The sequence below is a fragment of the Eufriesea mexicana genome, unplaced genomic scaffold (assembly GCF_001483705.2).
Source record: "Eufriesea mexicana isolate 0111107269 unplaced genomic scaffold, ASM148370v2 scaffold1121, whole genome shotgun sequence".
In the NCBI taxonomy this organism is placed as follows: Eukaryota; Metazoa; Arthropoda; class Insecta; order Hymenoptera; family Apidae; genus Eufriesea; species Eufriesea mexicana.
Genome location: NW_016909245.1, coordinates 473,047 through 487,534, shown reverse-complemented (window position 1 = coordinate 487,534; position 14,488 = coordinate 473,047). Strand labels below are relative to the sequence as shown.

Below are 14,488 nucleotides of genomic sequence, written 5' to 3'. Positions count from 1 at the left end.
TAACTATATCTTAATAATGAAATGTTACTATAAAAGAAATTAATTTGAAAACGTGTCTGAAGTCTTACAATAGAAGCAATAGAATTGTTAAAAAACTATATGTGGATTTCTGCATTAAGGATAAATTAACCTGTTTGCATATGTAGAAAGGTTATGAACTTTGTACAGCGAATTTCATGGAGAAAAAACGATAAGTAAATTATTGCAAAGTATGGCGCCTGAAAGAACGAATGGAATTAATGTAAATCAATTAAAAAATGTACCTAACATCATAACCAGGTATTGGTTATATTTAAAAATTTATTGAATCTAATATTATAAACTTGTATTTAAAAATTTGATATATGATTAAAAAAGATATACATAATTTTGATATATGTGATTTGTATTGATAAGATATAAATAGTATCTCATTTAAATGGAATAATGAAAGTCATTTCATTTTAAACAATAAAAAATTAATAAAATAACAGTCCTATTCTTATTTTTTTTAAATCATTCTTATTTGTAATTTAAAAACAATTTTTAATATTTAAATAATAATTCAAATAATTATCTTTTACTTAATATGGTTTATTATCAATATATTGCTTGTAAATAACATAATTTTGTTGCAGTATATCAAATGCACCATCACCATTTCCTTCTTCAACTACTCAATCGTTAAATCCTCCGCCAGTGCCTCCACGTCAACCAGTTCAAAATTATTCTGGATTTAATGACAACAGGCCATTTGGATCTAATTATTGTGGTGGATATGGATTTGGTTATAGTAATCAATATAGAGGATTTAATGGATATGGGGGGTTTAGTTCGTATGGTCCATATTCTAATTACAACTATGGGATAATTGGTGGACACAGTGGTGATACAGAAAATAGGTAAACTTCTGTCCTTAAAAATGTTATTTTTTTATAGTAATTCTATAATTGCTATGTCTGTTTTGATCATAATTAATGTCCAAAAATATATTTTTTGCATCAATTCTATAACTAAATTCCTAATTATAGAAAGTTTTTAGAATCTAAAGTTTTGAGATGTAATTTATGAGTTTTAAAATTAATAATTTTTATAATTATTAGATGTGAAAATAAATTAAACATATATTATATGTTGATTAAATTTTAATCAGTGGATTTTTTAATAGGTTTTTCCAGTATGTTGAAGAAAGTACCAGACCAACTTTTCAATTAATAGAAACAATTCTGCAAACATTTTCATCCATGACAATGCTCCTAGAATCTACATACTTTGCTTTAACAAATTCATTTAGAGCAATATTAAGCGTTGCAGAAAGTGTTGGAAAATTACGCTCCACTATAAATCAGCTATTTAGCACTTTTGCTTTGATTAGATTTTTAAAATGGTTATATAGAAAAATTATAAATACTATTGGTAAGATCTATTAATATTACAGAAACTTAGAATTTTTATAAGAACTTTTAGAATTGTTATTAATTTGGTAAGATAATATACTAATAATATTCTACTTAACATTGTATATAAGATATATGTGTCCTACTTAATAATTTATTGTACATAAGATAACTTTACAATTTTATATTCTTACATTACAATAATATATTAAATTCTTTTTTTAGGTTTTGAAAATCAGAATTCAATAAATGAAGAGTTATGGGATAAGTCATTAGCAAAAGTTGGAAGTGAAAGTATTCATAATTCTTCTTTTTGGTCTAGATTTTTAATATTAAGTGTACTTTTTGTAGTACCTTATATGATTCATAAAATTGCAGATAGCATTAAAAACATGCAAATGAAAGGTATTAAAATATAAAATAGATTAAAATATTTATACTTTTAATAAATATTAAATAGTTAAATTTTATATATTATGAAATGCATTGACTAAATAAGAATGTAACTTTTAGAGAAAGATACAAAAGAATGGCATCAGAGTGAAGAACCAACATATATTGCAACAGTGCTCTATGATTTTATTGCAACCAATAATGATGAACTCAGTGTTAAAGCTGGTCAAAAGGTTTACCTTGCACCTAGATCTTTACAACCAAAAAATTTGCCAGGATGGTGTAAAGCTACTAATAGTGTAAATGTTGGTCTTATTCCTTATAATTATCTTAAAGTTATAGGACAATTGAAAAAAATTAAGAAAAATAACGAAATAATCCCACTAAATGAAGAGAAACCTTCTACAAGTGAAAATCCTAATAATAATAAAAAAGACTCAGAAACTATAAGAAGTGAAAATGAAACTTAGATAAATTGATTTAGATAATCTTATTGAATGTTTTAATATTTTTAATAGTGTAATAGGATTTGCATCCAATAAAATTTTATATTTACTAAAACCTATTTTCAAAAATACAAAAATTTATCTTACAATTAAATATATGTAATATATATAAAAAAGAGAAATTGACGCTAATTTATAAAAATTCATCTTTAATCAAAGTTTTACGATCTTATAGTATAAAATGTGAAATTCTATTTCTAACATAAATAGAATATTAAAAATGTAAAAATAATAATTTCTGATATATGTAATATAAAATTTGGACTTTGAAATAATCAGATTTTGACAAATAAAAATTTTATGTAAAGTAAAATGTATAATATTTGAAATTTATCTCAATTGTAAAATTAAAATTTAATTATTTCTTCTTCTTTATGGGTGTAATAAATGGGATTATTAGTGTATGGTATATAATACTATGCAGTATTTATACTATATACACATGTGCAGCAATTTCTAATATTAACAGTTCTGATATTCAATGTATTCTATTGTTTAACTTTTATAAAAATTTGTTACTTTTAATTTTGTTTATAATAAAGTGAACATACAAAAAAAAAAAATGTTTGTTTGTTTGTTATATTTTAAATATTAATGAAAAAAAAGCGAAGCCTACTTGGAAAAAAACTTAATTTAATTATCTAAAAAACTTAATTATCTAAAAAAGTATGATCTACTATCATCTTCAAAGATTTTCAGTTTTTGAGATAGTAATTATACTTACCATGGTAGGTAAAATTTTCGAAATTCTAATAGAAATTAACTTAATTAAAATAAAAGAATGGACATTGATTTTTGAGGAACATTTTTAAAAAAATTTACAATCGTTTTCACATAAAATACTTTTATAGATATATGTATATTGAATGCATGTGTTGCACGCGTTTGTACGTACACACACATACACGCACACACATACACGTGTGTGTGTGCGTGTGTGTGTTATGTATGATGTGTATATATATTTATATAATTTACAATTTCACTTTCTCTCTCTTTTCAACAATTTCAATAACAGATTCTACGTTCTACACAACAAATTCTTAATTAATTTAGTGTCCTAAGGAAGGGAATGTTTTGTTAAAAAGGTGATTAGAATGAAAAGAAGAGAAAAAGAAAATGTGAGAGGAATTTGTTTAATCAATAAACTTGCGATTAGGATTGCCTCCAAATAGAGCAGAACGTATATCTGGCACTAATTGCTGTGCTATTAATTCTAATCTTGTTTCCAAAGTATTGCTAACTTTTATACGTCCTAAAAAGAAATTGATGTCAATAATTTAATTTAATTATGTATAATATATAGAACATAATATAGTTCATTAAGAAATATATATGTCATACGTACCCTTTGCGGCAAGTAAATCAACACCACCATAACTAGTAGAAGGAAGAAAATTATCTTGATCAATTTTAATTATAACATCTTTTTTTGTTATGTATTTATAAGCATCTTGAATAGAATCAAAAAGTGATTCTACTAGAGGAATATCTACTTGACGTATACGAATAGTAACATGGCTTTCAGTTAACTATAAATTAAAAATATACAAAAATACATTTTATTATGTAAATTCATTCTGTAAAATTCACTTACTTTTACAAAAAGTAAGAAAAATGATTAAAAATATAATTAAATATTTTGGATATAAATTTAATTATTTTAAAATTAAAAAAATCCTGTACCTGGCATAATCCTTGTACAATCAATAATTTTAAAATTTCTTTATATCGTGAAGTATCTTTTGTCACTTCTCCTAATCTTTTTCTAGCTTCATCAAGTACATTGCGCACATGATCTTCTCTAACTTTCAGAACTTTTAAACGTGCCTGATTCAACATGTTGGATGATTGACTAAAAATAAGAAAAATTGAATCAATTAAGTAAAATGTAGTTACTCTTTTAACATTATAATATATTATATAATCATTAGCATAACACTAAAAATTATTTTTAGACTAATATTTAGAATAATAGTATTTTTTCTTAATAATGCATACATTTTTTTTTGAAGTTCTACTTGTTTTTCTTTCTTTTCATAATATTCCATAATTTTAAGTCTTTGTTGTTGAACTAAACGACCTTTTTCAATATTGAATTCTTCTTCTGCTTTGGCATCAATTTCTTCTGCTTTTTCATTGGCTTCTTGGTCAATGAATGCCATCATATGATTAATCTAGAAAGATAAAAATTGTAAAAATATACATTAATACTGGATATTAAAATTGAATTTAATGAAAAAAATACTTTTTATCACTAACCAATTAAAAATAAAAAAAAAATTTTAATTTCCAAAAAATTAATATTTAAAGACTAATAATTTATTTAGCTTTGAATAAAATTAATTCAACAATGATCAATAAATATATTATATATCTTTTTATAATTTTATTTCATTATATATTATTAATTCCAAGTATTTAATGTTACAGAATAAAAGTTGAACAATTAATTTTAAACTAAAAAATATTTTACTTTAAATATTAACAACTTTTTTAATAAATATTTCGAACAATTAAAGAACAAATTGATATAAGAAATTTTACTTAAATTATGGTCATTTAAACAAAAATAATTAAAATAACTTTATATGAATTTATAAATATAAATTTATATTAAAGTTTAATTTGACTAAATTGTTTATTTAAATTGACTCGTAATTACGTTCATTGTAAAAAAGAGAAAACATAAAAATAAAAGTTTGATAAGAACAAGAATTAAAATCAAATATTTCATCCAAGTGATAATATATAGAAGATGCAAAAATAACTTAAAATCAATGTTCAATGGAAATTTGTGAATATCTCAATTCAAATGATTTTATACCTGCTTTTGTACATCTGCATCGCTTAATGCCATTTTGAAGTTTAAAGATTTGCCAATGTCTTAATAGTAACAATTTCCGTAATTACTTTTTGAGTGTTCAAATTCTTAATCGAATTTTTCAACGAGTCAACGCCTACTGATGAAAGTGTCTCCAGTTAGTGACGATCATATGACACACAGGTAATGTGTTCGTAAAGTTGATATATTAGGTTGAAATATATACAGGATGTATTCCTAAAATAAATAAAAATTTACTAATTTTGTTTTAAAATATTGATACAGACAAATATTCAATTATAATAAAATTAGTGATTTTAATATAATATAAATATATAGGTTGAGTATATACTATTACAGATAATGGTTGCATTAATATCTAAACCCTTTTTTTTTTAATTAAATTGTCATAGTATTATAAAAATATAACTACATTTAATTAATAAAGATTAATAATATCATATATTGATTAATATGAAATTAATTTAAAAAAATGTTTGTTTTTAAGTTTTAAATTTGATTAAGTTTTTTAATTTAAAAAGTGAATTATATTTATTTTTAACATTTTCTTGAATAATATTATGTAAGAAATGTATGAAAAATACTAGTTTGCAAAACCAACATTTACATTTAAAAAATTCCACTTTATTGTAATATTTTAGCTTATTTCAAAAGTGGAATTAACTAGGCCGTCTTTAGCGTGTATGTCGGTGGTTGCGTTTTGTACTTCTATAAGAAAATATTATTCTTAATTGGAAAGATACATAATCTTACAATCTAACACAATAATTCACTTAAAAAAGGTGGTATACATCGTGATTATTGGTAAATAAATAAACTGTCAAATAAATTTTAAGAAGGTAATGTTGCATTGACTCTAACCTAATAACACACATGCTGCTTTTCTTTATTTGAATTTTGAAAAACATCAACATATTGATTTGATCAATATTTTATTTATTTATAATTTGTTTATTGATTTCAACAATTAATATCTTATGGATTTATTATATGTTTTATTCCAAAACCTTGATCTTTGTTTATTGTATACTGAATTTTAAGGTTAAGTTGTTACCTATCAAATTTAGTGAACAATTATATTAAAACATGTAAACATTAAATAAATATAAAAATTAAATTATTCTAATAATCATTTACTTAGTAAAAAGTAATATTAAGTTGTTTATTAAATTGAAAAGATATGTAAAATATGGTTGATCACATTTTGTTGTGTAATATGTAATAATTCTTTAAATCATATTTTATTTTTTTTTCAAATAATATTTATTTTTTGTTAATTTTACCTTGTTTTAATTTTAATTTATTAAAACATCAATTGTTAAATATTTAAATAAAAGTAATTGATAATTTATGTTTTAGATAATATTAGAGTTCTTGTGTTACTTAATTATCACTTATTTATATATATATAGGAAGAAAAATTATATATCTTTTAATTGTCATTGAAAATATTTATTTATTATAAATACGGTAAATATTTAATTAGAATCCTTTTGAGTTAATGTCTTATTAAATATGAAGGTAAAAATGTGTTATTATAATAAAAAAATAATAAAATTTTATTAATGCAATTATAAAATTGAAAAAATTGGAAAATACAACAAATAATATTAAAAGATGAGAGAAATTCTTTTAAAATCTTTATTATAAACTCAATAATTTTATGATTGTAGGATAATAGGAGCAGACATGTCAAGTGCAGAATCATTAGCGGAAGTAACAGATGTAGTTCAAATTCTCAGACAATGGGAAGAAGAACATTCATCTCCTATGTATGATCCAGTTCCAACACTACGAAGACTGGCAGAAATTATAGAATTAGAGACAGAAAATTATTTAAAGATGGATCCTGATCCATTTGATGAAAGACATCCATCACGCACAGATCCAGAGTGTAATTTTGGACATATACTGAAAGTTTTATTTAGAAAAGATAATTTCATGACTAAGGTAGGTTTAATATTATATTGAAAAGCAAATAATAATTATGAATTACTATAATATGAAAATTATTGTGTAATGTGTTGCTTTTCCAACAGCTTATAAATGATTACTTAAGAGACACATATTGGTCTCGCGCGGGTATTACGGGTCGTGATGTTAGAAAGCTCAATATTGCAGCTTGTCGTCTTATGCTTGATATTCTTCCTGGGTTAGAAACTTCTGCAGTATTTCAACCAGATATGGAAGGACTCATTCATCGTTTATTTTCTTGGGCTGAGAAAAGCGTGGAACCTTTACAAAGTTATGCAACTGGACTTGTAGCTGCTGCAATGGAAGTTCAAGAAATTGCTACAGGTGTTGTTTAACTTTAAATAACGTATTGTTTACCTTTAAAGAAAGTGTTGTTTTACTTTAAATAAAACTTGATATCTATAAATATATTAATATAAAATTAAAGAAATAATTATTTGCTATTTTCATTAAAGGCTTTAGGGAGCAAAATGCAAAAATGGTACCTCTCATGTTACAATGGCTTCATAAATTGCAAGATGAAGCACAGGAAGAGAGACAATTTGCAGCTAATAATAGACCATTTGCTCATTTTGGTCAAGATAGAAATAGTGGAGGAGATGGAGAAAATAAAGGTGTGCCTGGGAAAAGAAAAGTAAGAATAGTTTAATATATATGATAATATTTAAGAATATCATTTTGTAATTATTAAATATCATAAATTTAATATCAAAATTTGATTTGAAGGTGAGAGAAAAACGAAAAGAAAATGAAATTCTTAAAAATTCCAACCATAATAATTACTTTTCTGAAGAAGAAGAAGATTGTGCTCAGTCATCTGAAGATTCTGCTCCCTTAACTAAAAAAAAGAGAAGTGATGCAGAATGTGAAACTCCTGTAAAAAATAATATTATATACCCAGAGATTATGTCTCCACCTCTGTCTGTGCCAAAAAATTCTAATTTAAATAATCAAGTAACACCATCTAAGGCACAAAGCACTCATAGTAGATCACTGAATGCTTCTTCAACACGATGTAATTTGCAAAAAAATTCTTCATCTTCAGTGCAAAGTTCCACTACACCATCTACATTACTGGAAGGGAATTCTAATTCTTCATGGGCAGAGATGGAATCATATGTCATCGGAAATGTACAAATGCATCCTCCAACATTAGGTACAAGACAAATGTTAATATTAAGGTAAAGATATTAATTTCAAGTTTCATTCATTTCAAATATTTATCAAATGTATATTTTTATTATGTGATAGGTATCTTACACCAATGGGTGAATATCAAGAATTCTTAGGTCATGTATTTGAACATAATGCTTTAGACCTGATTCTCAAATATATTAATGTTAGAGAAACGAAGGATAGTCGTTTAGCCTTTGAAGCTTTGAAATATCTAGCTTCTCTTCTTTGTCATAAAAAATTTTCTATTGAATTTCTTAATGTTGGAGGTTTACAAAAATTGTTAGATGTTCCAAGACCTAGTGTTGCAGCTACTGGGGTCTCTATTTGTTTATACTACTTAGCATATTGTGAAGATGCAATGGAAAGAGTATGTTTGCTGCCAAAGCATGTCATATCTGATCTTGTTACCTATGCATTATGGCTTTTAGAAAGAAGTCATGATTCTGGAAGGTGTCATGCTACAATGTTTTTTGGATTTTCTTTCCCATTTAAAGTTATACTTGAAGAATTTGATGCACAGGATGGACTCAGGAAACTTTTTAATGTGGTAAATGTTATTTTATATTAGTCTTCAATTTTAGCATTATTTGATAAGTTTTTAATAGTTAATTTATCTCTTTTTAGATATCTACATTACGAATTTTAAACATAGAAGAGGAGCCAGCATTGAATGACGATGAAGAATGTGCTTCTAGACAAGTAGTTAGACATGTTGCAGTAGCTTTAAAACGATATATGGAAGCTCATTTACATTTAAAAACAGAACAGTTACAAAGAGCAGAAAATGTTAGAACCGAGTGTGACACATGGCAACCATCATTACCACCTTATAAAGCTGTGAAATTAAGCAGTGAAGAAGTTCAAGCAAAGGTAATACCAATTCAAAAATATTTTGTATAAAATAATTATCAGTTTCATTTTTTTCAAAATTACAATTTCTGACATAATATCAAAACATTAGTAATATAATATTATGTTAGTTCATAATAGAAAAATATAAATTATGTAAAAGTTATTAATATTTTAAATTATATAAATTATATAAATTATAATTTTACTTGGATTAATAGACTCATTTTTATTAAAGGTGGAAATTCTTCAAGAATTAATGTCTGTAAGAGCAGTATGGCCACCAGTAGAAGAATTATATCGTCTTGGAGGCATAACACTTCTTCTGCAGATTATTGCCTTTGCTAGGGAATGGAATTATAGTGGCAGAGTTCATACAACTTCGAGTGCAGAAACGGTTCGCTCTTGCTTGGATGTAATAGCTATTTGTTCTGTAGTGCCAAAAGTGATGCTGTTACTTTGTGAAAGGGTAGACATGCCTGATATGTCAATGACAATGGCAATAAACTTACTCTTAGCTGCAGCAGAATGTGAAATTATTGTGGATCCTGATGTGCAGCGAGCCGCTTTAAGAGCTCTGATCAATTGTGTTTGTGCTCCAATAAATAGGGTAATTATTTATATTAAATAAATAACGAACATTCGATTGAATTTATACCAAGTAAGTTACATTTACTCATTTGTTTTTTATTACAGATTGGTGGCAATGTAGCAAGGTATTCAATAACAGGCTCTGCTAAGAAAAAGGCAAACAATAACAGTGAAGAATTGATACAAAAAATTTGGGGAAGTGTCAGATCTAATAATGGAATAATGGTATATCACAAATTTTTATACATATTTTTCCTATAATTATATATATAAAACTATCATATTTATGTAAATAATAATCATTAATAATTTTAATAAATTTTAATATATTTTTTGCAATACCTATTTGTTACATCATTGCACATAATTTAATATAACATTTTTTTCTTTATTTTATAGGTTTTATTACAATTGATGATGGTTAAAACTCCAATCACAGATGCAGATAGTATAAGAGCATTGGCTTGTCGTGCATTGGCAGGTTTAGCACGAAGTGAAAAAGTTAGACAAATAATTAGCAAACTTCCAATGTTCACTGATGGACAAATTCAAGCACTTATGAAGGATCCAATACTTCAAGAAAAAAGACAGGAACATGTCATGTTTCAAAAATATGCTTTAGAGCTAATGGGAAGAGTTTCTGGTGAAGCAAAACCAACTGGAGCAGAATATGAAATTTCTTTGGCTAGTTTACATAGAGTAAGCTTTATTTTTAATTTATTTAAATTCTTTACAATTTTCAATTTAATAGGCTTAGTATATTAAATATAATTTTTCTTTTTTTCATTTATTCGTTTATTTTGTAAATAAAAATCAGAAATTTTTTTATTTATTTCTGTACAATTTCAACTTTACAGGCAAATGTAGTTGCACAAACAAGAATACAATACAATGAACAACAATTAAATCAACTAATATATCAACATTTAATGTCAAAAGGCTTGACTGAAACTGCATCAACACTGCATAAGGAAGCAAATTTAGATTCTTCTGCAATCATGAAACCAGTATATACATATCAACCATTTACTTACCGCAGTCCAGCAGCTACTGGAGTAAGTTATATTAACAATAATTAATCAATTTTGTTTTATAAATTGAATGGATGTAATATAAAACAAAGTGTAAGTTTCAAAGTTAAGTATATACATATTTTATTCAGACAAGAAATGGATTTTCTCCTGGCGCAACGGTAAATTTGTATAGCACAAACAGATGTAATCAAAGAGAAGTCGCTTCCCGAAGTCGTTTCTCAAATACCAATTCAGGTCCATTACCATTGTCTTCTGGAAGTAATATACGTATGAAACTTTCTGATTGTCTCAATCAAAATATTGTTCCAAATAACACAAACCAACTAATTAAATTGCAAATTAATCAAAAGTAAGTTTATATTTTGAGATAATTTTTTTCATTTATTACTTATTAATTGACTTTATACATGATATTATTTAAAATTACAAATAACATAAAAATGTAATTAAATAACTTTAGGAAAAATCAAGTTGATAAGCAGCCTCTAGTCAATCAAATAAATTGTCACTCAATTAATCAGCCAACAATATGTCGATCACTACAAAAACAGATTTCAAGAGATCTTGCAGGTGATGGAGGACCTGGTGTAGCTACATCAAATCCATCTACGATTACACTGGATTCTATTATAACTGAATATTTAACTAATCAACATGCATTATGTAAAAATCCTATGGTTACTTGTCCACAATTTAATCTCTTTGAGTATGTATTTATTAAATTAATTTATTTACAGTTGCAAATTGAATTTTTTGTAAATTATCGTTATGATTAATTATTATAATATTACAACAAAATGACATTTTATGGTTTCAGACCACATAAGTGTCCAGATCCCTGTACAAAAAATTCAATACCAACAAATGTAACAGTAAGACTGGCTAGAAGAGCATTAGGCATGGACGTTAGAAGATTGGATAGGAGACTTATTTATAGCCGATTTTATCCCGTAAAAAATTTTCGGCTTATGGATATTGGCACCTTCACCTATTGTATCTTTTCAGTAACGTATCTTTATTTTGTTAATATTAAAAATACAAATTTAATATCCATAAAATTAAATTGCTACACAATTAATCATTAATTTTAGCTCTGATATTTTATATATTAACATAAGTAAATCTTTAATTAATAATTAAAATAAATGAATGATACACATTTTTAATATATAAAGTATACATTATAACTTAATGTTAATATTTTTACAGCCTTGTCAACAATATTTAATGATAGGTACTTATGCGGGAGATGTAAAAATGTATAATATACAGACAGGATTAGAGGAAGCAACATATTCTTGTCATGAATCTTATGTTTATCATATGGAATGTAATCAACGTGGAAATTTGTTATTAACTTCTACTCCATGGAGAAGTCCTATGTCTGTACTTTGGAGTATAGGAACATTTTTTGATCTAAAATTATCCTTAGAAAATATAGAATACGTTGAATTTGGAAAACTTCAAGACAGAATTATTGGAACTGAAGGCGATATAGCAACAGTACGTATATTTCTTATGTAATAATTATCTGAGATAAAATGTTTACATAATTTATAATATTTTTAAATTCTTATAAGCATAAGAAATAGCTATTTATATAATTATATTTATCATTTTTTTTAGATTTATGATATAGCTACTGGACAATTATTAACTAGTTTTGCTCCTACAATTTCCAATCGATATACTATGAATCGTGCTACTTTTAGTATGAATGACGAATTAGTTTTACATGATGGAATTTTGTGGGATGCAAATTCAGGAAAACAAATTCATAAATTTGATAAATTAAATCAAACACTTAATGGAGTTTTTCATCCTAATGGTACTAACATGTATTCTCTAGTGAACATATACTATAAGTAATTTACATATTAAGCAGGATGTATATTATAATTAATAATTTTTTCAACAGGTTTAGAAGTAGTGTCAAATACAGAAGTTTGGGATTTAAGAACTTTTCATTTGTTGAAAACAGTGCCAACTCTTGATCAAATGGAAGTAATCTTTTCTCCTGTTAACAATATTATATATGCTGTATCATTGGAGAAAGAAACTATAGGTGAAACTAACTTTATCACTTCATTTAAAACATTAGATGCTTTGGACTATAGTAACATTGGTATGTTATAATAACTGTATGAATATAATTAATTCTATGGATATATTTTTTATTTCTACTGAATGTTTTAAATTAATCTAATCGGTAATAGAAATAATTACGATAACTAATTGATTACAGCTACTTATGATGTTAGAAGAGGGGTTTATGGATTGGCTTGTAATAAATTTGATACACAAATAGCAGTAGTCGAAAAGCTTAATGAATATGGTGATAGTCATGAATCCAGTGTTAGATTATATGATGTTGGTAGAAGGAAAGGTGATGAAGAAGATGATGATGAAGAAGATCTTGATGCAAGTGATGATGATGAAGAAGATCTTGACGCAAGCGATGACGATGGTTCGAATACTAGTTCTGATGATAATAATGCAGATGGTTTGTATCTACTATGCTAAAATATTTAAATATTTCATAATATTTTCTAAATATGACTATAAATATTTTTTATAGTATAATATAATTATATCATTATTTATATGAATTTCTTTCTTTTCCTTTACAAATTAAATTATTATTTCCACTTACATTTTCACATATAACGTACATAACTTTTACAGTCATAAATGACAATGAATAATTTTTACTTATTTTATTTATAATAAAAATTATTTACAAATTTAAAAGCATAATAATTATTTTTAAATAGATGCGGACAATCCAGACGCAGCAGCGGAAGAAAATGGCGACGAAACTGAGCGAAACAATCGTGAGAATAATGATGATGACGACGACGATGATGATGAAGATGATTCAGGTGATGGAGACGATTCAGCTAACGGGGATGAATCTGGAGATGATATGATACATTATAGAAGATCTCCTAATTCTTCTGATATTTTTCTGTCTGATTTTGATCTTGAAAGTCTTTCTTCATCATCATGAAATTTTATCTTCAACAGTTCCAATGCATTATACATAGAAATTTGTTTCATTTTTGGCCAATCACTGGGAATTGAAAGAAATTTTACTATAACTTAATATTTTTAATAATGTTTATTATTATTGGCGAAAAGAAAATATGCATTTAAGTACATTATGGCACTATTGAAGGATTTGTAGTAAGCTATTTTATTTATTTATTTTATATATTTTTTATACACAGAGCAGTACAATTTTAATTGAATTCATTGAAGTTAGGTTTATATGAATAAAATATTTAAGGATTTCAAATAAATTATTAAATAACTTGTTACAAATCACTCAAATTTTGTTTGAGAACTTAATTTGAATTCGATATTAAAAATTTATTAAATGTTTTGAAAAAAAAAAAAAAAAATATTAAAAGACATTAAAATATATTCCTTTCGCCAATATTGAAACGGAGCTATATTATAATTGGAGATTGACCAATGAAATAATTTTGAGATCGATTTACTCAACCACTATCAAGGAGATAAATGATAAAAAATGATAATTGCGAATGTAATTTTGAATTTCGATCAAGATTCTATCGATCGATTTAAATGTATATATTATTATTTAAGATATTTGTTGTTCATTGAACATGTACCATGTATTCTATACTAAACATTGGATTATTTATAGGAAATTTGCTTACTGTTTGAGATTATTATGAAAATTTTTATTGATCTATAAATCACATTTGAAATATGTGA

General features: G+C 25.2%; 3 protein-coding genes across 3 annotated transcripts; 2 read left to right on the top strand and 1 right to left on the bottom strand.

The window, feature by feature from the left end:
* The first annotated feature begins 44 nt into the window (after positions 1–44).
* On the top strand, positions 45–2,239 carry Pex13 (peroxisomal biogenesis factor 13). The gene is made up of 5 exons (XM_017900105.1): positions 45–279; positions 618–881; positions 1,148–1,395; positions 1,602–1,781; positions 1,890–2,239. Exons 1-5 carry the CDS (start codon positions 212–214, stop codon positions 2,237–2,239), a joined length of 1,110 nt encoding a protein of 369 aa, XP_017755594.1. The 5' UTR covers positions 45–211.
* Positions 2,240–3,149: 910 nt separating this feature from the next.
* Vha26 (V-type proton ATPase subunit Vha26) lies at positions 3,150–5,251 on the bottom strand. The gene is made up of 5 exons (XM_017900148.1): positions 5,103–5,251; positions 4,277–4,452; positions 3,962–4,130; positions 3,624–3,807; positions 3,150–3,530 (listed from the first exon to the last, which is right to left on the bottom strand). The coding sequence occupies exons 1-5, from the start codon at positions 5,133–5,135 to the stop codon at positions 3,412–3,414; spliced, it is 681 nt and encodes a 226-aa protein (XP_017755637.1). The 5' UTR covers positions 5,136–5,251; the 3' UTR covers positions 3,150–3,411.
* A 551-nt stretch (positions 5,252–5,802) lies between these two features.
* On the top strand, positions 5,803–13,772 carry mahj (LisH and WD40 domain-containing protein mahjong). Its single transcript, XM_017900116.1, has 19 exons — positions 5,803–5,924; positions 6,794–7,070; positions 7,160–7,418; positions 7,550–7,728; positions 7,821–8,275; positions 8,346–8,817; positions 8,895–9,140; positions 9,358–9,729; positions 9,816–9,935; positions 10,110–10,409; positions 10,568–10,765; positions 10,873–11,093; positions 11,205–11,450; positions 11,562–11,748; positions 11,954–12,247; positions 12,371–12,572; positions 12,663–12,869; positions 12,990–13,247; positions 13,519–13,772. Exons 2-19 carry the CDS (start codon positions 6,810–6,812, stop codon positions 13,752–13,754), a joined length of 4,713 nt encoding a protein of 1,570 aa, XP_017755605.1. The 5' UTR covers positions 5,803–5,924; positions 6,794–6,809; the 3' UTR covers positions 13,755–13,772.
* The last annotated feature ends 716 nt before the right edge of the window (positions 13,773–14,488 follow it).

Excerpts from the sequence above, each read along its gene's own strand:
- Vha26 (XM_017900148.1), bottom strand. The coding sequence starts at position 5,135 with ATGGCATTAAGCGATGCAGATGTACAAAAGCAG. Across the intron at positions 3,808-3,961 it reads TTGTACAAGGATTATGCCAG|TTAACTGAAAGCCATGTTAC; the intron begins GTACAGGATTTT and ends TTTAATTTATAG. Across the intron at positions 3,531-3,623 it reads TGATTTACTTGCCGCAAAGG|GACGTATAAAAGTTAGCAAT; the intron begins GTACGTATGACA and ends ATTTCTTTTTAG.
- mahj (XM_017900116.1), top strand. The coding sequence starts at position 6,810 with ATGTCAAGTGCAGAATCATTAGCGGAAGTAACAGATGTAGTTCAAATT. Across the intron at positions 9,936-10,109 it reads GATCTAATAATGGAATAATG|GTTTTATTACAATTGATGAT; the intron begins GTATATCACAAA and ends TTTATTTTATAG. Across the intron at positions 11,094-11,204 it reads AAATTGCAAATTAATCAAAA|GAAAAATCAAGTTGATAAGC; the intron begins GTAAGTTTATAT and ends AAATAACTTTAG.
- Pex13 (XM_017900105.1), top strand. The coding sequence starts at position 212 with ATGGCGCCTGAAAGAACGAATGGAATTAATGTAAATCAATTAAAAAAT. Across the intron at positions 882-1,147 it reads AGTGGTGATACAGAAAATAG|GTTTTTCCAGTATGTTGAAG; the intron begins GTAAACTTCTGT and ends ATTTTTTAATAG. Across the intron at positions 1,396-1,601 it reads AAAAATTATAAATACTATTG|GTTTTGAAAATCAGAATTCA; the intron begins GTAAGATCTATT and ends TTCTTTTTTTAG.